The 24,829-nt window shown below is 42.7% G+C and overlaps 1 protein-coding gene across 6 annotated transcripts in view; it reads left to right on the forward strand.

Annotated features, from left to right (window-relative positions):
- Positions 1 to 24,829, forward strand: part of spag17 (sperm associated antigen 17) — a 194,506-nt gene that overhangs the window by 88,014 nt on the left and 81,663 nt on the right. For all 6 annotated transcript variants that reach the window (XM_067992977.1, XM_067992976.1, XM_067992978.1 and 3 more), the window contains 6 exons: positions 5,916 to 6,161; positions 7,547 to 7,658; positions 10,634 to 10,768; positions 17,249 to 17,362; positions 19,308 to 19,516; positions 19,818 to 19,944. In XM_067992977.1, the coding sequence (XP_067849078.1) occupies positions 5,916 to 6,161; positions 7,547 to 7,658; positions 10,634 to 10,768; positions 17,249 to 17,362; positions 19,308 to 19,516; positions 19,818 to 19,944 (943 nt within the window). The remainder of the gene's footprint in view (positions 1 to 5,915; positions 6,162 to 7,546; positions 7,659 to 10,633; positions 10,769 to 17,248; positions 17,363 to 19,307; positions 19,517 to 19,817; positions 19,945 to 24,829) is intronic.

Consider the following 24,829-nt stretch of genomic DNA (forward strand, 5'->3'; position numbering starts at 1 on the left):
TTGCTACCGCACAACTTTTGGAATCCCAGTTTTATTTTGGAGAGTTTCAAATGCTAATCAGTCTCTATGTTCGAGTTGCTTCTTTACTTGTTTCTAATGTTAATAAATGAAGAAAATTCCACCTCTCAGATACGTTGAGACAAAGAGAACGAGTATTTCGATAGCTCTTTAGGACAGCTTAGGGAATTCTTTTCGAATTGAGAACTAGAACTGATCAAGAAATATGACTTTAAAATTATCTCTCAAAACAGAGTCACCAGCAATGTTGATCAAATTCTCTTTTAGGATCACAGCAATCTTGTTAATTGTTACAAAGTCCTCTGAAAACTGATTTCGAATACTGAAAACATTAAATGCATTTTGTGCAAAGCTGAGACAAATGCTGCAGAATTACATCTTTAAGCTAGGACCAACATTTCACAGTGCATAATGACAGAAGACAATATCGAGGACGTAGCTACATTGTCTTGCAGCATATAGCTACTCCAGAGCAAAAGCTCTTGCAAAGTTCTGTACTTCTTCATGCATAATGAAAATGTTAGTTTTTACCTTGAGTTCATTTTGTTTATCAAATATGGAGGCCAAATAGCCCTGTAAAACCTGGAAACATTGGTTGACGAAATAATGGTGAAGTGGTGATTCAGAGTCAGTCAGAAACATACAGACTTCCTTCCTGAAATTGCAGATTCTTGCCAAAACTTCACCAGGAAACAGCCATCACATTTCTGTATGAAGTAGAAGTTGCTGGTGCAATGATCACATTTCTTCACATAGGACTGAGAAGAGACGTGAGTTCAGTGGTCAACTATTTGAGGTTCACAACCTTGACAGCAACAGTCAATATATCTGACAGCTCTTTTGGCATTGTTCCATATACAACAGTGGCACCAAACACAGTATGGTACAACTCCTTCCACCTAAGCAGCAAATCTATTATTGCGTCCAGTCATAGCTTTTGCCCCATCTGTATCAATCTCAACACAACAATTCCACTGCATGTTTTTATCTGTCATGCAGCAGTGAAATTTTGAACAGCTTCTCAGTGGTTGTTCTCATTGGGACAGAACAGAAAAATTAAAATGTCCTCTTTGATCTCAGATGAGCTGGTGTATCATACGAAAACCACCATCTGTGCTGCATTGACATAGTCAGTACTCTCGTCAATTTGTAATGCAAAAAAAGGCTTTGCGTCACTGCTTTGACGAGCTGCTCCTCTATCTCCTGTTATATCAGCAATTCTGCAGCTAGCCGTGTTGTCAGATAGTGAGATGAAACTTAGCTGGTCAGCAACTTTCTTTCCACATTCTATCCATTCCATTTTAATCGCTGCTGGTGGTACAAAACTTTCACCAATTGAATGAGATTTTCCAGTTCTTGCTCTTTTGTATGAGACAGCATAGGATGCTTCACAAGGATATAAGAAATAGGAGCAGGAGTAGGCCATACGGCCCTTCGAGCCTGCTCCGCCATTCAATCAGATCATGGCTGATCTTCAACCTCAACTCCACTTTCCTGCCCGATCCCCATATTCCTTGATTCCCCTGGAGTCCAAAAATATAAGTGCTTCAAATGCTTTGGCAGGAGTAGCACTGCGTTCTTTGATTACCTTCATATGTCCTTTCAGTTGAAAGAGCTTTTACTTGAAAAAAATCTTGTGGTTTATCTTTGAGGGCAGGATGTTTGGTTTCTAAGTGGTGTTTTCGTTTGCCTGGTTTCATTCTATGCTGAGCAAGAACTTCAGCAGAAACAACACATTGCAGTCACGGATTTTCGTCAGAACCAGTAAATGTGAATCCGAGTCAAGTGGGAAGAATTCGTATTTCCTATTTTTCTTTTGCCCAGCTCTACTTGTTCCTTCCCCAGGATCAATATCAAATTCAAAAAACGCACCATTCCTTCACAATTATCGAATACTAAACATTCGGCTCACGTCAGTTATGTAGTGCAGGATTTTTACAAAATTCCTACTTAATGGTTTTCTTAAACTTCTAACCAAGGTGATGTTTTAAGGGGAAACCTGATGGACAAATGTCCCCAGTTTGAATAAAAATATTTAATAGTTTTTTCTGTAACCAGTAACATGACTAACTGCTTGATTATCTTCTCATCAGTATCTCTCTAAGAATTAATATTAAACCCCCTCCCTGACCCAGCTAATTTCTGATGTTTCTTTGGGATTCTTTTGTGGAATTGGCTTGGAGGATCCTGATACTGAAGGAGTAAGATTAATATTAGTAAATGGCTATGTTTTCATATGAAGTCCAATTAATTAGAACTTACCAGCTGAGAAATTCCTCGGATCCGTCTGTGTGTCGCCAGACTTTACTTCGCTACAAGTGCAGTGGAAACTCCATTTACCCAAGTAAACAGAAATTCTGCCGCACTTCCAGTGAAGTGAAGTCCGGCGAATTGGGAGCAGATCCAAGGAATTTCACAGCCACTAAATCCGGCATCTGATAGCTTCATCCCATGCCCCAGTTTGGGAAACTCTGCCATACCGTATTAGCTGAATGAGTTCTTTGCTTTGCTCCTCCTCATCCTACTATCCCTCCTCCCGTAGTCTGTCCTTTTGGGGAATTGTATGCAACATTTTCCTTGATGACAAAATAATGCTCATGATTGTTAGTCACAGAGTTTTGAATTTGACAACTATTTGATAATTTTCGTAATTTCTCTTCTGGAATTCCCACTAAAGTAGTGAAGCTTCAACAGTCATGCATGCATTTTAAGATGTGGAATCCATTAATTGAAGTCTTCCATGTGTAGGTATCACCCCAGATCATTTAGTGCACAGGATAATGCCCTTTGATACTGTCTGAAATGTACAAAATATACATTAATGGCCATAACCCTTACCTATGCTGACCTTGTGAGAGAAGTCCTGGGGGTTGTGCAGTTGCCATCCACTACTTGTGACACATCCTTCCACAGGGCTCTGGTTGCTGCATTGACAGGTCTCTTGCCACCAGTCACACTATTCCATTCCCCTCATGCTTAATTTCAATCAGAATCACATTTACGTCATAGAGTCATAGAGTCATAGAGTTATACAGCACGGATAGAGGCCCTTCGGCCCATCGTGTCCGCGCCGGCCATCAAGCCCTGTCTACTCTAATCCCATATTCCAGCATTTGGTCCGTAGCCTTGTATGCTGTGGCATTTCAAGTGCTCATCCAAATGCTTCTTGAATGTTGTGAGGGTTCCTGCCTCCACAACCCTTTCAGGCAGTGAGTTCCAGACTCCAACCACCCTCTGGGTGAAAAAGTTCTTTCTCAAATCCCCTCTAAACCTCCCGCCTTTTACCTTGAATCTATGTCCCCTTGTTATAGAACCCTCAACGAAGGGAAAAAGCTCCTTAGTATCCATCCTATCTGTGCCCCTCATAATTTTGTACACCTCAATCATGTCCCCCCTCAGCCTCCTCTGCTCCAAGGAAAACAAACCCAATCTTCCCAGTCTCTCTTCATAGCTGAAGCGCTCCAGCCCTGGTAACATCCTGGTGAATCTCCTCTGCACCCTCTCCAAAGCGATCACATCCTTCCTGTAGTGTGGCGACCAGAACTGCACACAGTACTCCAGCTGTGGCCTAACCAGTGTTTTATACAGCTCCATCATAACCTCCTTGCTCTTATATTCTATGCCTCAGCTAATAAAGGCAAGTATCCCATATGCCTTCTTTACCACCTTATCTACCTGTTCCGCCGCCTTCAGGGATCTGTGAACTTGCACACCAAGATCCTTCTGACCCTCTGTCTTGCCTAGGGTCCTCCCATTCATTGTGTATTCCCTTGCCTTGTTAGTCCCTCCAAAGTGCATCACCTCGCACTTTTCCGGGTTAAATTCCATTTGCCACTGTTCCGCCCATCTGACCAACCCATCTATATCGTCCTGCAGACTGAGGCTATCCTCCTCGCTATTTACCACCCTACCAATTTTTGTATCATCAGCGAACTTACTGATCATACCTTTTACATTCATATCCAAGTCATTAATGTAGACCACAAACAGCAAGGGACCCAGCACCGATCCCTGTGGTACCCCACTGGCCACAGGCTTCCAGTCACAAAAACAACCTTCGACCATCACCCTCTGCCTTCTGCCTCTCCAAAAAGTTTCAGGCTCTCATACTCCTGCTTCCTTTTTAATCTACATTGAAATTTTGCATACTGGTATTGTTTGAAAAGCAGTCCAGCTTTAAGAGCAGCACTATTTTTTATTCGTTCATGGGATGTGGGCGTCGCTGGCAAGGCCAGCATTTATTGCCCTTGAGAAGGTGGTGGTGAGCCGCCGCCTTGAACCGCTGCAGTCCGTGTGGTGAAGGTTCTCCCACAGTGCTGTTAGGAAGGGAGTTCCAGGAATTTGATCCAGCGACAATGAAGGAACGGCGATATATTTCCAAGTCGGGATGGTGTGTGACTTGGAGGGGAGCGTGCAGGTGTTGGTGTTCCCATGTGCCTGCTGCCCTTGTCCTTCTAGGTGGTAGAGGTTGCAGGTTTGGGAGGTGCTGTCGAAGAAGCCTTGGCGAGTTGCTGCAGTGCATCCTGTGGATGGTACACACTGCAACCATTGTGCGCCGGTGGTGAATGGAGTGAATGTTTAGGGTGGTGGATGGGGTGCCAATCAAGCGGGCTGCTTTGTCCTGGATGGTGTCGAGCTTCTTGAGTGTTGGAACTGCACTAATCCAGGCAAGTGGAGAGTATTCAATCACATTCTTGACTTGTGCCTTGTAGATGGTGGAAAGGCTTTGGGGAGTCAGGAGGTGAGTCACTCGCCACAGAATACCCAGCCTCTGACCTGCTCTTGTAGCCACAGTATTTATATGGCTGATCCAGTTAAGTTTCTGGTCAATGGTGACCCCCAGGATGTTGATGGTGGGGGATTCGGCAATGGTAATGCCGTTGAATGTCAAGGGGAGGTGGTTAGACTCTCTCTTGTTGGAGATGGTCATTGCCTGGCACTTGTCTGGCGCAAATGTTACTTGCCTGGCGCAAATGTTACTTGCCACTTATCAGCCCAAGCCTGGATGTTGTCCAGGTCTTGATGAATATGGGCTCGGACTGCTTTATTATTTGTGGGGGCTGCGAATGGAACTGAACACTGTGCAATCATCAGCGAACATCCTGATTTCTGACCTTATGATGGAGGGAAGGTCATTGATGGAGCAGCTGAAGATGGTTGGGCCTAGGACACTGCCCTGAGGAACTCCTGCAGCAATGTCCTGGGGCTGAGATGATTGGCTTCCAACAACCACAACCATCTTCCTTTGTGCTAGGTATGACTGCAGCCACTGGAGAGTTTTCCCCCTGATTCCCATTGACTTCAATTTTACTAGGGCTCCTTGATGCCACACTCGGTCAAATGCTGCCTTGATGTCAAGGGCAAACACTCTCACCTCACCTCTGGAATTCAGCTCTTTTGTCCATGTTTGGACCAAGGCTGTAATGAGTTCTGGAGCCGAGTGGTCCTGGCGAAACCCAAACCGAGCATCGGTGAGCAGGTTATTGGTGAGTAAGTGCTTCCTCCGCGCGCCCCCACACCCCCCCACCCACCCAAAGCTTGAATTTTTGGGCCTCACAACATAATTGACCAATTGCTGGTGGAACATGTGCTTTTCCCAACAATATTGAAATTTGCTGAACCCAGGATTTCTGATAGGGTGAACATTGGACAGACAGGAGTCCCGCTCTGCTGCACATACAGTGGTGAGTTATGGGAGTTGATAATTCACTTTAACCAGTTAAAGTGGTGAAGTTTCAAACATGTCCTTTTGAAAAAAAATTAGAATTCCACTTTGAGTTGGTTTCAAGTTGTAAAACAATGTTCTATTATTACTTACTATAAAATATTGTTGACCACAGAAAATACAACATTTTTTTCTACATTCTTAATGTATTTACTGTTTTTTTGATTCATAGGCTTGGAAGAAAGACCAGGAGAAGTTGAAAGAGGAGGAACAGAAAAAAGAAAAAAAAGGCAAGAAAGACAAGCCAGATAGCAAAAAGAAGGAAGAAGATGTACAACAACTGGAGGCCAAAGAAAGTAAGCTATCAAAGAAATCACCAAAACAGGACAGTAAAAGCATCAAAGAAGAGCAAGAAACAATTTCAGAGGCTCAACCAGAAGCTCAGGAACTACCTGAACCAATTGAAAAAGTCTACAAGGTTTGCTGTATTTACATTTGCTAGAATTTTAACACCCAGACCTGGAAACAAAATTACCAAAGTTGTTACAAATTAGCAAAAGATGATAGGATAGATTTTCTGCCCAGCAGGGTCTGTACCAGCATTGTGGAAAACAAGTGTAAAGGCCCTGAAGTCGGGTGGGGAATCTTTTTTCCTGAATCCACCTGATTTTCCACCAAAATTGCTGGAGCTTCATTAAAGGCATGGGAGTACTTAATATTGGCAAGCGGATTGAATTTTCCTCGAGTCTCACTCCACCGACAGAAGTAAAGGGAGCCAGGACTTCCAGCCAGCCATTAGCTGCTCCACTGACTGAGTTGTTTCTTGGAGTCAGGGAAATTACCATATTGAGGGTGGGCACTGAGGCCATTTACAGGTAGAAGGGGTCCATCTCAGGTGGGAGATCAAAGGTTTTATGGTTCCTTGCTGCAGCATAGGGTGCCTGACAGTGCCAGCTGAAGACTCCAAAATTCTTTTAAAAGCTTTAAAATTCTCCCTTTGTCTGCATAATGGCTCTCTCCATTTGGTCCCCACCACTTTGAAGCTGGATAAGAGAACTTGCTGTACATTAGAGCCTGAGACCTGCATAGCAGTAGTGTGAGCATTCATGAGGAACACCTCTCCTACTGAGAAAGACCCCCCATCACAAAGTCCCAGGAATTGCTACATGCCCCGCAATGTTTTGCAGGTCCAATAAGCATGATTGCATGAAGGTGTGTGTTGAACTCCTCCGTAGATACCATCAGTCCTTGCAAGGTGCTTTAGACAGACCCAAATAACTGCAAATAATAATTGTACTTAGAGAACAACCTCTTGTATTAATATGCAGACTCTTTGAGGTATGAACGCCAGGGCTCTGTAGCGGAGGTAAAACGCAAGCTGGCCCTCCAGCATTAGTCAAAGTGGTCGTTTGACTTCTAATTTCTCTCCTACGGCCCTTAACAATGCTGGATGCCAGGAATGCACCCATGTTCTTTGTGCACAGTATTACCCGGGCAGAAATGACTGGAAATACATTGCATGATGTCATCCTGTCATTTGCCTCTCATTATAATACATCCACCCATATTTGGGCAGACATGTTATCCACCCAACATCGCTTCTGGCAAAAATGCTGGAAGTGGCAGGGGATTGCAGAACTACCCTCCACCTGATTTTCTTCCTCCAACCACCCAGGTTATGCCAGTAACTAAAGAAGAAATTCAGGTCTCCAGTGTTATAAATGGAAAATATTCCATATACCAGTATTTTAAAACTTTTGCCTTGATGAATACAAATTTACCAGAATTGATTTTTATATTGAAAAATAAATGAACTCTTTGTTCCCAGGTTCAGTGATTGTTACCTGTGCTATTTATTTCCAGTTTACTGGCTACAATTTTGGAAATGATTTAATTCAAGTATCTGGTGAAGTCAAATCTCTATTCCCTGCTGATGGAGGACACATTCAAGTGAAAATCATACACTTCTTACATGGTAACTACTCGATAAACCAGGAACAACCCTGTAATGGAAGATTACTACTGAACCAAATACATTTCTAACTTCCCAGACAACTATAACATTGCTAAGCAGCTGAAGTATGTAATCCTTGAAATGCATGGGAACTAGCCCAATTGATTTTAGCTTCTGATTCACCTGGCTTTGCAGATGCTCTGAGACGAATATTAGAGCCTCCAATGTTCTGCTTAGCCTCTGTGTTCTAAATCTTTAAAGTGCTCATATTTACAAATTATAACCTAGATTTTCTGATTGCCATTAACCCACTTACTTTAAACTGGTTATTGGTGGTGTTAAAATAACGCTGATTGGAAAAAAAGGGTGTTATCTTCTAATATGGTAAGCATTTTATATTGCCTGGTGCATTTAATGAGAACAATAAGCCAAACACGTGTTGAATGCAACAGATTATTGTATCTGTCGATCAACAAGGGCTCATTGGCACTTTAACATGCTAGGAACTACAGTATTGTCATTTTTAAACTCTAATTTGAAATAGTAAAACTCAATTTGAAAAGTACTTCTAATATTTAGGTTCACTATAATGCGAGGTACAATGTTATGAATACCGGCACTATATCAAAAAGCTACCAGTTTTAGATTGCTCCCACTGAAAACCTAGCTGCCTCACCTGGCTAGGTAAAATGTCAGATGAGATAGCTAAGTGTTAACAGGCAGCTACTACTATAAATATTTGAGCATCTCACAGACACAAAATAAAAAGGTCAAAATGCTTTTCTATTTCAAATATATTTGTTTGAAGGGGGATTTTAAAAACATTTATTTTGAAATTGAAATAGCTCCCAATGCTGATAGACCACTTAGTCTATCAATGCCTTCTCTTCTGATTGGCTATGGAGCATTTGCACTGCTGTGCATTCTTCCCATCTTATTGTACCCAGTTTTCAGTGTTCGTAACAAGCACTCCAGGTCAGAAATAGCACAGCCAGAGGCGCTCTACTCTACCCTAACAGTACGCCTGGGCATCCATGAGGTGCTGTGGGACATCAGCAGCAGAGTTGTATACCATTAAATTCTGTAATCTTACGGCCTGACACGTCCTCGTCTCATTCCTCCAGCTCCATCAAGATAGGATATCCAGCCTAGTTCAATGAAGAGTACAGAACAATGTGCCAAGAGCAACACTAGGCAAATTCTAGAATGAGGTACCTATCTAATAAAGCTACATGACGGGGCTAAACGCTAAAATCAGCAGGCTATGTATATAGCTAAATGGTCCCAGAACCAATAGACAAGGGCAAAGATCTGTAGCTTTACTACATCCAGTTGACAATGGTGGTGGACAGTTAGATGACAAATGGGGGAAGGAAAAGGCTTCCTGAGCTTCCCATCCTCAACCATGATGATGGCCAGGGCATGAGTGTGAGACAAGGCTGAAGTTTTTGCAAGCATTTTCAATACAAAGTGCTAAGTGAACGATCCTACTCGGCCTCCTTCTGAGGTAGATGCCAGTGTACAGCTAATTCGCTTCACTCCACATTACATTCAAAAGCGACTGAGAGCATTGGACAGAGTGAAGGCTATTGGCTCTGACAACATCCCAGCTGTAGTGCTTACAACCTGTGCACCAACTAGCTGTCACCCAAGTTGTTCTAGTGCAGTTATGATACTGACATCTACCCTACAATGTGTTGTAAATTGGCCTAGTATGTGTTAGCTGCAAAAATCAGGACAAATCTACCTCAGCCAATTACCACCCTTTCAGCCTCCTCTCAGTCAACAGCAAAGTGATGGAAGGATTCATCAAGAGTGCCATCAGTCAGCACCTACACACCAATAACCTGCTCACTGATGCTCAACCTGGGTTCCAATAGAATGACTTATTTAGAACTCATCACAGCCTTGATGCAGGTATGGCCATAAGCACTGAATGGTGGAGAAGAGAAGAGCAACTTCCCTTGACGCCAAGGCAGCATTTGACTGAGCATGGCGCCAAGGAGCCCTAGCAAAACTGAAGTCAATGTGGGGTGAAGGAGAAAACCCTCCACTGATTGAAGTCATACCCAACAACAGGAAAATGGTTGTGGTTGTCAAGCACCAAACGTCACATTCAGGACAGTTATATACCACATGGGAGCTACAGGGCGCTGGGATGTTCATAACATTTTAATTTGAAATGGTAGACCAGTGCAGATATCAATTCAGGAAATGATTACCTGGACTGGTAGCAAACTATAATTTTGTGAAAAGAGACTACTTACCTGGTGAGTGCCTGTATCTGCCATCAATGCAGCCTCACCTCACCTTCCTGCTTTACCATGGTAGACTGGCAATCAAAAAAATGTCTGAATTTCTTTAGATTTCAAAGAAACGCAACAAATTTAAGTATAAATTCAAAGAAAAAGTATACACCGATGCAACCTCGCATTGGGTGATCTCAGCACAGAGCTGCGTTTGGTGCATAGTAACCGATTACTGTGCACCAGAAGCAGCTCTGATTAGTTCAACTTCCGCTTCTAGAAATCAGCAAGCATTCAAACATCCTGTGGTGTGCTGAGATCACCCTATGTGAAGCTGCATTGGTATATACTTAGAATTTAAACTTAAATTTGCTCAGTTTCTTTAAAGTTCAGACTTTTGATGCATCTCCTATGGCTATGCGAAGTTGCATTGGTGGCTCTTCTCGGCCAGCCTGTCCTCCTCCCATCCCCCAATATCCTTGTTGCCAACCCCTCTCCCAGTTTGGGAACCTCTGCCCGAGAGAAATGGTGTAAACAGCCATTTCTCCCAGGTTTCTGCTGATCTTCCACCAAACATACATCGGAAGACTGGGAGAACCCATGGAAGTTCTCTTAAACTATGTCAACTTTAAATACCATAATCAAAGGATATATATTTGTTTTTCAAATATATATACATTTTTAGAGTCACAAACAATAAACAGTTCTTCCCAACTTATTACAAAAGTATCTTGTTGCTTGTTTCAACAGGTTCAACATTTATACAGGTCTGTGTAATGAGGGACAGACATCTCTTCTTCATCTCCATCACAGATCCCATAAAGAATTTGGATGAAAGCAAAGAAGTTCCAACAGAAAAAGCGGGGTCTGAAAGTTCCAAGAAAGGTAAGAAAGAAATGTTATGGGTGCATTTAATATTTATTAGTTCTTAATGGAAACAATTTAACTTCAATTATATAACAAGATCAATTGCAACTGACTTGTGATCTCACTTTGTTGGTGTGATGTCTTGTAGAAATACGGCCTTTTCATTCCAATGAGATTCCCCCACATGTTAAAAATAAATTTATACCATGTTCCATATGTGCCTGTTACTGTGATGTCACCCTATCCCTCAATTCTTTGACTATTTATTTTACTGCAGTTTAAGGACTTTGTACTATTAAGTCACAATTACAATCAGGTGAGTATTACTTCCATCCCAGTTAATAGACAGCAGCAGAAGAGTTTCCATCACGTAAACATAGGTTTTATCTTCAGTTAAAGTAGTCTCCTTGAATTTACTTTATATGCCGTATAAAGAAGAATACTACTATAAGACGAGGGACTTTCCATGCAAAGAACTCCTCCTAAGTTATTTCTTGTAAAATGATTTTTCTTAAACTTTCACACCAGGTAAGAGAAATGCTGTTTTAATTAATTATGATGTACTGAGCTAAGAAACGACTACGGCTTCAGATCAGTATCTTTTGTGAAATTTTTGTAAGAAATATGCTGTGGAAAGGTGTGGGCTCACTGGCAGATAGGAAACAATCATTTACTGCCTTCCCAGTACTTCTCCATGATGTACACCACTTGGAGGAAGCACTGAGGATAGCAAGGGCACAGAATGTGCTTTGGGTGGGGAACTTCAAAGTCTATCACCGAGAGTGGCTCTGCAGTAATCACTGACCGAACTGGCCGAGACCTGAAGGACATAGCTGCCAGACTAGGTTTGCGGCAGGTGGTGAGAGAACCAACACAAGGGAATAACATCGTCTTCTCCAAATCTACCTGTTGCAGATGCATCTGTCCATGATGGCATTGGTAGAAGTGGCCACTACACAGTCCTTGTGGAGACCAAGTCTCATTTCCACACTGCGGACACTCCATCGTGTCATGTGGCAGTGCCACCATACTAAATGGGATAGATTAAGATCTAACAGTTCAAAACCAGGATTCGATGAGGTGCTGTGTCAATCATCAACAGCAGAATTGTATACCACCACAATCTGTAACCTCATGGTTCGGCATATCTCTCACTCCTCTGTCACCACCAAGCCAGTTGACCAACCTTGGTTTAATGAGGTGAGTAAAATAGCATGCTGGGAGCAGCACCAGGTGTACCTGAAAATGAGATGTCAACCTGGTGAAGCTACAATACAGGACTACATTCATGCTAAACAACGAAAGCGGCATGCTATAGACAAAGCTAAATGATCCCACAACCAACGGTTCAGGTCAAAGCTCTGCAGCCCTGCCACATCCAGTTGAAAATGGTGATGGACAATTAAGCAACTAACCAGAGGAGGAGGCTCCATGAACATCCCCATTTTCAATGATGACAGAGCCAGCACGTGAGTGCAAAAGGCAAGGCTGAAGCCTTTGCAATCATCTTCAGACAGAAGTGCAAAGTAGGTGATCCTTAGCCTTTTTTGAGATCCCCACCATCACAGATAGCAGTCTTCATCAAATTCGATTCACTCCACAAGGCATCAAGAAATGCCTGAGTGCACTGGACACAGCAAAGGTTACAGGCCTTGACAACGTCCCAGCTGTAGTGCTGAAGACCTGTGCCCCAGAACAAGTCTAGCCAAGCTGCTCCGGTGCAGCTACAATACTGGCATCAACCCAAGAATGTGGAAAATTGCCCAGGTATGTCCTTTCCACAAAGCAGGACAAATTCAATCGAGCCAATTACCGCCCTATTAGCCTACTCCCAATTATCAGCAAAGTGATGCAAGGAGTTGTCAACAATGCTATGAAGCACCACTTATTCACCAAAAACCTGCTCACTGACGCTCAATTTGGATTCCACTAGGACCACTTGGTTCCAGACCTCATTACAGCCTTGGTCCAAACAGGGACACGAGCTGAATTCCGAAGGTGAGGTAAGAGTGATTGCTCTTGGCATCAAGGCAGCATTCAATCAAGTGTGGCACCAAGGAGCCTAGTAAACTGAAGTCAATAGGGATCAGGGGGAAAACACTTGTGTGGCTCACTTACAGACTCCCAAAAGCCTCTCCAGCACCTACAAGGCACATGTCAGGAGTGTGATGGACTACTGTCCACTTGCCTGGATGATTGCAGCTGCAACAACACTCAAGAAGCTCAACAGCATTCAGGAGAAAGTAGTCCACTTGATCAGCACATCATCCACTAGCCTAAACATCTGTCCCTTCCACCACCGGTATACCATGGCTGCAGTGTGTACTATCTATAGGTTGCACCACAGCAACTCTCTAAGGCTTCTTTTGCAGCACCTCACAAACCCTCAACCATCATCATCATCCAGAAGGACAAGGCCAACTGGTGGATGGGAATACCATCACCTCTAAGTTCCCCTCCAAGTCACACACTATTCTAACTTGGATATAGATTGCCATTCCTTCATCGTCGCTGAGTCAAAATCCTGAAACTCCCTACCAAATAGGATTTTGGGAGCACCTTCACCACTCACACTGCAGCTGTTCAAGAAGAAGGCTCACCACCATCTTCTCAGGACAGCTGGATATGAGCAATAAATATTGGCTTTGCCAACAATACCCACATCCTAAGAATGAATATGAATATAAAAAAAATATAAAGTTGGCACGGAAATGTTGGGCATTGTTACTTATTGGAGGCATATGAGAAAGATAGTGGGATGACTGGAAATGATGGTGTAAAGAAAGGATATATGTTGCACAAACTCTGACCTGGGGCTCAGTGCATTAGAGGAAATTAAAGGGGCCATGCCTCCTGCTTCCCCATCTCTTGTCTCCTTCAATTCTGGGCCCTGAATTTGCATGGCTTGCTCATCAATTGGGGTCAGATCATGTAATGTTGCTGCCCTCCTCCACTTGTGGTCATCTGCTTCGAGTTGCATGCTGCCTTCTACAAAAGAAGAAGCTTGTATTGATTATCTGATAATGGATGCATGAAATCAGCCTACCCCTGTGTGTGAATGTACACTCTGGAGAGTTTGTAAAGACTGACACATGTAGTGTGCTGGTGTTGCTTGTGGAAGGAAGTGACTGAATTGTTCTGGGCATCCTTCTACTGAAGAAAGTGGTACTGGGTAAAGGAGATGCTGGAAAGCAAAGAGTGCAGCATTATGGAAAAAATTGAAGGAAAACATGGATAAGAAGGGGTTATGATGGTAACAGTTGGTGCAGTGCCTGAATATAAGTAGATGCTAAGGCCAGCTGCCATTCCCCTCTGGTGAGGTCGTGGAATTTCTTTTTGGCACTACAACCACATTCTGTGTTGTTGACATTTATGCTGTACACCACCCTCTGCCATGTTGTTCACTTAACTTATAAACCATCAGCCATATACAGGAAAAATTATATCTTCACCAGTTTGACTTTTTTTAGCAAAATTTCCACAGTTTCTTCCTCAAAACAAGGGATCCCATTTTTACCTACAAGTCTTATAGATATGTTCCCACACTTCCTGAAGTAGCAGTGTGCTTGAAAGCTGCTGCAGCTTTTAAGGGCCTGCAACTGCATACACAATTCTTCCCCTGTGGATGTGCACCCCATTCCAGACACACCCGAACCACTTCAACAGTACTCCGACTACCTTGCATTTGGGCAGAAGAGTCAGTGAAAAATCAGTCCTCTGCTCATTATTCAAGCACCCTAAGAAGTGAGGGGTGGTAAGAAGAGGAAAGAGTAATGATAAGGGATTGGGGATGTAGCAAGGTGGTGGAGGGGGAAGCATGCATGATTTGCAGGAGTTTTGGATGGGAAGGGAGCCACTGAAGGCCACATTGCCACCACTGCCTCCATCCCCAAATGTAACCTGCAGTTACTGGTGGCTTCTTTCCCCACCACACCATGTCGTGCCACCCAACACCTCACACTGGATTGTGCAACCTTAGCTTGTGCAGTGTACCTAATTTCCCAAGATGCATCAATATATTCAATCAGCTAAACTGATGCAATAGTTTTCATAGAACTCTTCAACTTTCTTCTCAGTAGCTTTTCTTCAAATAATTTTGAAAAACAAGAGAACAAATTTCAAAAGCTTAATTGAGGTACAATTTATATTGTTTTTTTAAAGAGATTGTGTCAATGTGTGTCTTTGTAAGAGAGTGAGAAAAAACCAAGTGTACTAATTACACACCGGTTATAGCATTTGTTTCGTGTTCTATGAATATCAGAAAATGTAATGGGGTGAAAGTGCTAATCTTCATATTTTAAAAAACCCTATTTGAATTTTGAAGCCAATTACTTATCTCTACCTGCTATTGACAATTAGAAAAGGTCAATGATAATGGCTTACACCTGTGAGACGGGGAGGGTGGGGAAAGAGAGACAGAGAAAGACACAAATGGAGGGACAGATAGTTTTGTTCCTCGTTCTAATTAGATTTTTTTTAATGAATTTTGAAAGTAAACATAGCCTCTTTGAGTGAAACAGATAGGAAGGGAGGGGGTAAAGATAGAAGGTCAAGTTGTGAGAGGAGAGGTTGAGGGAGGGAGAGAAGTTAATAGAGGGGAGGTTTTGAAAAGGAGGAGGAAGAGTTTTGAAAGAAAGGGGGAGTAGGTCGGGGGTGGGGAGGTTGAGCTGGAGGTTTGAAGAGAGAGTTAAGAGAGAACTGGGTATGATTAGTGCAACAAGTTTACATTATCAATGTGGGCATAGGAAATTATAATGGAGATATTAAAATAAGGACATAATGTATGACTTTTAAATGGAGACTGAATTATGTCTGTGTGTTATGTTCCAATTATTCCCCCTGTCCTGCTACTTGGAGTAGCTCCTCTTGTGCAATGCCATAGGAGATCAACTAGTAAAGTTGAAATCCATATTCCATTAATTTGCATACATTCCAAGTTGTAAATGCTAACAGATTTGGGGGTTTTTATTGAAGTGAGACTATGGCATTAAGAAGTCCTTTTCAAGTTTCCGGGGCCACAAAATTCAAAACAGGAGAAATCAGCGAATAAGAAATATAACTGTAAATTGGACTGAGTTGCCTAGGCTTTGGTGACCAGATTGCTAGCGAGACCATGCAGACACTGCGACAACGGATGAATGGACACCGCGCAACAATCGCCAGACAGGAGGGTTCCCTCCCAGTCGGGGAACACTTTAGCAGTCAAGGACATTCAGCCACCGATCTTCGGGTAAGTGTTCTCCAAGGCGGCCTTCGAGACACACGACAACGCAAAATCGTCGAGCAGAAATTGATAGCCAAGTTCCGCACCCATGAGGACGGCCTCAACCGGGATCTTGGGTTCATGTCACGCTACATGTAACCCCACCAGCAAGGAAAAAAAAGTTATCTGTTTTTAATACAACTGGAAATTCTCTCTCTCTCCCTCTGCCTTTCGGGTCTCTTTCTCTCTGTCTGTGTAATTTGACACATTGTGTATTCAGCATACTGGGACCTACTGTTTTCCGTGGCTAACCTGTCTGAACACCAACGACACCTTTGATTGGTGTGATGGTGTCCCAGCCTAATATAAGATATGCGATTTGAGAACCTTTCATTCACTACTCACCTGATGAAGGAGATAATCTCCAAAAGCTTGTGATTTTAAAATAAAATTGTTGGACTATATCATTATTTGTGAAAATGCTTGTTGCAGGCATGCCATATTTCTTAATCGGAGGCAACTAAATGCTAGATATTTCATGAAAGTTTCTACCTGTTAACAGGCCACATTTTTAGTTACCCTTGCTAATCTTTCTTATTTGGCTCGGTGTCCATTTTTCCTTATGTGAAGCACTTTAGTATGTTTTTCTACAGTAAAGGTGCTATATAAATGCAAGTTGTTGTTACTGTAGTTGTAGTAGTACCACCTCTCCTTGGTATATGGCCATCCAAACTTAGCGCCCAGCTTTCATTTGTTGCGGGAATTTCCTCGGAATTTTTCCTGCTCCACCACCATAACTGGGTAAACAGGGTTTCCTCCACACTCCCGGTGAGGTTATAGTGGTGTAGTGGGAACAGCTCCAAGAAAATTTCCGGCTTTGGTCTCCGATGGCCAATTCCTCAAAGGGGACTTTGGTCCTGAACACTTTGAAGAAAAAAATGCTGTACTTGACTGGCTGCCGACATTCTGGTGTCCAGCACCCAAGATGTTCCCAGCTCATCATAAACGATCAACTGAAGTGCGGCAAAAATATTTACATGAGCTGACTTTGTATTATCGCCCTGTGCCTGATAAACAGCAGTCCTGGTAGCACTGCACTGGGACCATATTATCGCCCCATTTTATCATGAGAAAGCGGTACTACAAAAATTATTTTGAAGTACAGTAGGATCATTTTCTTTAAATAGTATCTGAGCAAGTTGAAAGGCAGCATTTTGGATGACCAACATGGCAAAATATGAACTGTTCTATTTTCAGGGAAAGTATTTAATTTTACAATTATGTAATCCTTGCAGATGAAGAAATGATAACAAAAACTATCAGCAAGTTTGGATCATTCTCAGCTGTCCTTGACGATGGAATCATTATAACTCTCAGCAAACATGCCCCTACAAAAGAACAGAAAAAAGGTGACGTAATATGAAATTAAAATGCTGACAGCACAAATGCAATTGATTTTTGTTACGTGAATAAGTCATTTGTAATACATAGAATAGAGCTACCTGGAGGTAAGTCATAAGACCACTGAGAAGTAGATATTGCATTGTACACTGTAACAGCAGATTTTTACCTATTTGGTCAAGAAGGGATTTTGGATTGTATTATATTACATTATTTTACACATTTTATAGATTAAATGTATTTATTATATATTAATTATAGTGATTATATTATTGACATAAAGTCAGATTCAATTTACAAAGAGCTAACTCCAAGTTCCCTAGCTTCCGACTTCATCCCTCTCCCTGGCCATTGTCTGAGGCTGAACCACACCGTTTGCAACCTTGGCGTCCTATTTGACCCTGAGATGAGCTTCCGACCACATATCTGCTCGATCACCAAGACCACCTATTTCCACCTCCGTAACATTGCCTGTCTCCACCCCTGCCTCAACTCATCTGCTGAAACCCTCATCCCTGCCTTTGTTACCCCTAGACTTGACTATTCCAATGCTGTACTGACCGGCCTCCCATCTTCCACCCTCCATAAACTTGAGCTCATCGAAAACTCTGCTGCTTGTATCCGAAGTTGCACCAAGTCACATTCATCCTACACACTATGTGCTCTCTGACCTACATTAACTCCCGGTCTGGGAACGCCTCGATTTTAAAAATTCTCAACCTTGTTTTCAAATCGCTCCATAGCCTGCTCCTCCCTATCTCAGTAACCTCCTCCAGCTCTACAACCCTCCGAGATCTCCTCCAATTCTTGCCTCTTGCGCATCCCCGATTTTAATTCCCCCCACCATTGGCGACTGTGCCTTCAGCTGCCTAGGTTCTAAGCCCTGGAATTCTCTCCCTAAACCTCTCTGCCTCTCTACCTCTCTCTCCTCCTTTAAGACGCTCCTTAAAACCTACCTCTTTGTCCAAGCTTTTGGTCACCTGTCCTAATATCTCCTTATGTGGCTCAGTGTCAAATTTTGTTTGATAATGCTGCTGTGAAGCACCTTGGAACCTTTTACTACGTTAAAGGCACTCTATAAATGCAAGTTATTGTTGTACTCTTCTGACCTGTGGTGAAATGAGAGTTATTAAATCTGTTCTTTGCAAAACACATTTAAAACAATGGAAAGCCATTGAGCACATTTCAGAGCTGTGTTGCACCTTAATGCTAGAAATGGTTTTCATTCAATATGCTTAGCGAGGGGGTGGGGGGTGGTGGTTGGCTGAACAGATAATGTAGTTGCTGTAAGTGCCTGTACAAGGTGGTAACTTTGGCAGTTCAGCAAGCCAATTCTTGACACACGTACAGCTAAGGGAGAGGTCAGCCTTTACCTTGTTGTCTCCTTCTGGAGAAATTAGTTAGAGGCAGTTAGAGAAGTCTCACTTTTTAGTTAATGAGAGGAAGGCTATGAGGCCCAGTAAGAAAAAAGGATAGTGCCAGTTAGTTTAAGAACTATAACTTGAGTGAGTTAAGTCCGTAACAAGAGTAGAGTCATGTATTTTATTGTGTTATGATACAAAGAGTGGTAGGGATTTGATTGAATGTCGCTATGAAAACTATTCATATTTCATTCACATATTTCATCTAAAATAAACCAATTTATAATTGGCCTTGTCTCACTAGAGTGCTTTTTGGTGCACCTTATGAAAAGATATAAGCACACATGTGACACATCCAACAAGAGACGGATTGTTACAATCCCTGTGTCGCACTACAGCTTTCCAGATTGTTGGTGACAGTAGGTCTACTTACAGGAGTGTCCAGTGATGTTGAACCCAGTATAATATGTACTGTAGACCCATGAAATTTGTAACATTCAAAACAAGCAATGATGATATAATATCGAACCGGAAAGCTGTGCAGAGGGAACAGCATTGTACATACATCCACTTTTTAAAATTTTATTTATAGATGAGGAAGATCCAGTACTAGCTGATATTTTGAATATCCCATCAGTCCAGGCCCCTACACCAGTTCCCCTTACCACTCCGCCACCCATTGGTAAGCAGGATAAGTCCTCCAAGAACAAAGGTCCTCCATCAGCAAAGGGCAAGCAAAAGAAGGAGTCTGTTCCAGCCCTGCCAATAGAAGAACCAGAGCAACCAAAGGAAGAACCAAAGGTATATTTTGCATTCATTATACTTCATATGCTGTCGATGTTATTCAGATCAACCAGAACAGTAGGATGTTTCACTCTTTAAGAGATCTTTAAGGTGTTTCCTTTCCTGTACTATATAGTCAGTTCTTCTGCTATCAGTACCAATAATCAGGTCCATTCCAACAATATATAGAGGATGCTCCAAATTCAAAGAATAAAGTCGACCCTATTGGGTAGGTAATCTAACTTTTTGACCAGCTAAAAGTGTGGAAGGTGATAGCGCATTGCTTTTCTATAAATGTAATCCATGCTTCTTTGTACAGGTGGAAATTGAAGAGCATGAACCTGCAACCCCATCAGAACATGTTCCAGAACCTCCAGTGTTCATGTGTCTGAATGCATGTTCTCCAGATGGACTGTTGATAACATATTTCACCGAGGACTCGATAGGTCTGTCTTTTTAATATATTTTTCAAATTTTGATTGCTATGTTTGACCATAAAATGATTTTCATATTTGCCATCACACCTTCAATCAAGTGAATGAAGCAGCCCCTTCGAATGAAAAAGAATATTTTATTCAATTGTTTCATTGCTAATAATCTTTCATTCGTATTGAGGAGCTTACTGTTTTTTGGTTCTTTTCCTCACACCAACTTAAACAACATGAGAATAATTGCACAACCACAGACATTACTATTAAATAAAAGACATTACTATTAAATAGATGCTGCTGTATCAGTAACTGAATTTGATTAGGCCAGGAATATCCAAACTGAGATCTGTGGGCCACATGTGGCCCCTCACACCCTGGCAATCCAGCCTTCCTCCTTGCACTTATTTTTTACTCTTTTTTGAAAAAAAATTGTTCTCTGGATATGGGCAGCATTGCCAATCCCTTGCTGAACTGAGAAAGTGGTGACGGGCCTTCTCCTTGGCCTCAGTTGTTGTGTTGATGGCGTTCCCTTGATGAAGTTAGGTATGGAATTCCAGGATTTTGACACAGCAATGAAGAAGAAATGGCAATATATGTCCAAGTCGGGATGGTGTGTGACATGGAAAGAAATTTGAAGGTATTGATCTCTTTATTTTGCTGCTCTTGTTCTTAGGGTAGAAATTGTGGGGCTAGGAGGTGCTATTGAAGTAATCTTGGTGAGTAGTTGCAGTGTATCCTGTAAATATTACATTCTGCAGTTACAGTGAGAGGTGGAAGTGGTGAAAGTGGATAATGATTCCAGTGACAGGGCCTTTGATCAAGTGGACTGCTCCATCCTCTTTTGCCTTATTTGAATTTCATGGGCCTGGAAGTTAGGAAAGGGCTGTTCTTAACACTCTGCCACGTTAATGGATAAATCCTACATCAAAGTCCTGGGAAAGGCAAAAATAAACACAGAAAAGACCTTAGGCCAATTTAGGAAACATTTCTGGGAAATTTCTCTCGAACCCCTAAAAGAAATCAATCAGACTCCAGGAGATTGCAATATCTTAACTGATATCAAGTATTGCAGGTACCCTTCCCCCTACCTTCTGTAACTGGACTTGTGGTTGACTCAGGAATTTGTCCAGCTCCTCTTTGATGCAGACAGTATCTTTTTCTTTGATCCAGTCCAGACAGCTCCCATCCACTGACATGTATGCAGACTTATCTTTGGGCTACAAAGTTAACTGACCAACTTGGAGGCATGAAATATTTTTTTTATGCGTTCATGGGATGTGGGCGTCACTGGCAAGGCCAGCATTTATTGCCCATCCCTAATTGCCCTTGAGAAGGTGGTGGTGAGCCGCCGCCTTGAACCACTGCAGTTTGTGTGGTGAAGGTTCTCCCACAGTGCTGTTAGGTAGGGAGTTCCAGGATTTTGACCCAGCGACGATGAAGGAACAGCGATATATTTCCAAGTCGGGATGGTGTGTGACTTGGCAGGGAATGTGCAGGTGGTGTTGTTCCCATGTGCCTGTTGCCCTTGTCCTTCTACGTGGTAAAGGTCGTGAGTTTGGGAGGTGCTGTCGAAGAAGTCTTGGCGAGTTTCAGTATTAGGTGGAAGAAGATCTGAGTCAAATGATTTGATCTAAATTTTGAACCTTTGTTGCTTAGAACCAAGGAGAATTTTATTGGGTGACATGCTCCCTTTTGGAGAAAGTTGCTGATAATTTCCAGATTTCAATATTTATTTACATTCTTTCAAAAATTTCCTATTGCCCATTGGTTGGTTGTTATGCCCTCCACTGACGTAGCTTTTCTCCATAGTTTCTTTTTGAATGGCATCCTTCTGATAGCATTGATGTTATCATTGAACTTCTGATGTTTGCATTGTGTTCCAATTAAGATGACTTAAATTGCCTTTGGTATAAACTTTATACCAGGCAAGCACAAGGGAAAATGTCCAGTTACGGTGCTCAGGCTGAGAGTGTCTTGCACTGCAAACTTTGCACTCGCATATATTAGGAACAACCCATCCCACTAGATCCGATTTTGTGCTGGGGCATAGTGGCAGTGCATCTGGAAATGTGCACGTGCTTCCCACATCAGACATGTAACGAGTGGACTTCAAGATTTTGCAAAGTCAGCTCATTTAAATAACTTCCAGTGCAGATTGGGCCATCAACTGAAAACATGCAGACCATGGGACAGGATTTTTAGTGATGCAATGTAGACTTGAGGAGCTGCTGCAGTGTCTTAAAGAATCACTCACAGATTTTGGTGATTTGAAATTTGCTGCAGAAATGTAATTCACTGAATTACAAGAGATGGCTGAGGATAGTACAAGAGTCCAGGAAAGAGGGAGGTCTATCCCCTTTACAGATAGAGACTAGGTCATGCTGAGGGAGGTGCAGCAAAGGTGAGTTACCATCTTTGGGTCAAAGGGGCACTCTCCTTAGAACTCTGCTGTCCTGGATAACTGGGAACGTGACATTGGTATAGGTAAGGAAAAAGTTAAGAAAGTTTGTCAAGGTACCCTGAATGTTGCAGCTTCAAATGTAATGCATAGCATGCCTGCAACACATGCTTTAACTTCAACATCTGGATTTTGGAGGCATGATCATTTTGGGAACCCTCTAGTCTTTCTCGCACAATCACATATTCAAGCTTGTCACACCTCCCAGTTTCCAAGGAAACCTTCCAGTAGTGTGGCTCACATCAGAAAAAGTAAGCCTAATGATTTTTCCTCCAAAGAACCACTTGCATGCTGCGTGGTCATCGCACAGATAGTGCGGCACCCATCGTATTTGTAAAGGCAGAAAAAAAGGCATCCAGACTCTCCACACACCTGCAGTGTCGGCATCACCTGCTCAGGAATCCTCCCGGGACTCAGAAGCCCTAAGACAAGGGACACCTCGATTCCAAAAAGTTTGTAATACCAGAGCACAGCCAAGCACTAGCGTCCCTCACCCTCAGGTATCACCCTGGCGCAGTACCAGAATTGGTGAAAGAACAGCACAGAGACACACAGTGGTAATAAACTGTGGTGCATAATAAAACTACTTTGTAGTATGAAGTCCAATGTTCTGAAATAAGTCTGTTCTTTGTTTTTTTGTTTGAGAGGATGTTTGGAGACCCATCCTTCTTACTGAAGCATTGCTTCCTTAGGCAGACATCTCAGCCATCATCAAGGGGCAGTAAACTCTGGTGGAAGGATACCTTCTAGTTTGTTGTCCTCTTTGGTGCAGCTTTATCTGCATGTCTTTATCATTTCCTCTTCCTCTTGCTCCTGTTCTGCCTCTCTTATAAGGACATATCTGGGAATGCCCACAGTGAACCCCATGGGGCTCAGTGACAGAAGGGTGGGAAGCAAAAGATTTCCCTGCCTGTAGCTGCTGATGGGTAGCTTATAGAATCCTTTCTAAGGAAAATATTCTAATTGCTTCAGTCAAAGCTGATGTTCCAGATAAAGTTTGTGAATATTCAAAGCCTGTGAATTCTTGAGAAATAAAGCAGATAAGTTAAGTTTGAAGCAAAAAGGAGTAAGTTAAGTCAGGTGCAATTCTGGTAAAAATGCTGGAATTTCTGGGACAGCAGTTTTGGCCCTTATTGTCCTGTAATTTGTATACAGTGAAACCTCCAAAAAATGGACACTAATTGACAGTCCCAAATAATTTATGTTGTAAAATATACAAGCTGCACCTTGAAACCACGGACACGCGCAAATTACTAACAATCGACAGCCTTCAACGCACCAAGTCCATTTACAACTTGAAACATGGAACACGCAGGTAAGTGCTAAGCGGCAGCATGTGAAAGAAATGGCGCTTGTGGAATGGAGATTGCTTTACCCAGCATCCATAATGGCAGAGAAGCCGCTCCATCTCTGGGACTGAATGCTTGGACGGAGAGGGGTTTCTCTGCTGCTATGGATACTGGGTAAAGAATTCCCCATTCCACAAAAGCTGGGAACTGCACCTGGCAACATTAAATCTCACTCCGTATGAAAAACAGACACTTATTTGAGGTACCGTAAATAACGACTACCTGTTAGCCTGGCATCATCAAGGAGCAGTATGGTCTGTAGACTCTGGTGGAAGGATACCTTCTAGTTTGTTGTCCTCTTTGGTGTTTCCTTATCCTGCATGTCTTTATCATTTCCTCTTGCTCCTGGTCTGCCTCCCTTATAAGGACATATCTGGGAATGCCCACAGTGAACTTAAGTTTCAAGCAGAAAGGAGTAAGTTATCTGCTTTATTTCTCAAGAATTCACAGGCTTTGAATATTCACAAACTTTATCTGAAACATCAGCTTTGACCGAAGCAATTAGAATTTTTTTTCCTTAGGTAGCTTTTAGAATCCTTTCCAGCTGCAGGCAGGAAAATCTTTTGCTTCCCACCCTTCGGCTACTGCTTGTTGCCATCAGCCGCAAAGAGCCACGACCAGCCGTGGGGGAGCGGGAATCGGAGCCCTGAAGTCGCCATGGCGGGGTGGGGGCATGAAATCATGTTGAGGGAGACTGGGGAGTGGGGGTGCAGGGAGAGATGGAGACTGGGGATTGGGGGAGGGGAAAAGAGATGGAGAGAATGGTTTCTACCCTTCGTCTGCTCACGGATGGCCTCCTGGTTCTTGGAACTTCTCACACAACAGCTACTGGCATAAAACCACAAGTAAAGATTTGCAATTACAGGGGCCCTAACCTTTGAGGTAAATCCAATAATAATTGTAGAAGTCATGTGATCAGATGTCATTTGATCTGATGTCACATGATCTGACATCATGTAGTCAGAACATCAGGTATTCAAACCTCCAGGAATACCTTCAAGTAGAGTTGGCAACCCTAGCAGCACAGCACTCACCCCTCCACCACCCTCCCCCCCAGCCCTTCAAACATTAGCAGCAGTGGCACACAGAGGGA

This window comes from Heptranchias perlo, chromosome 11 (assembly GCF_035084215.1).
Source record: "Heptranchias perlo isolate sHepPer1 chromosome 11, sHepPer1.hap1, whole genome shotgun sequence".
Classification (NCBI taxonomy): domain Eukaryota; kingdom Metazoa; phylum Chordata; class Chondrichthyes; order Hexanchiformes; family Hexanchidae; genus Heptranchias; species Heptranchias perlo.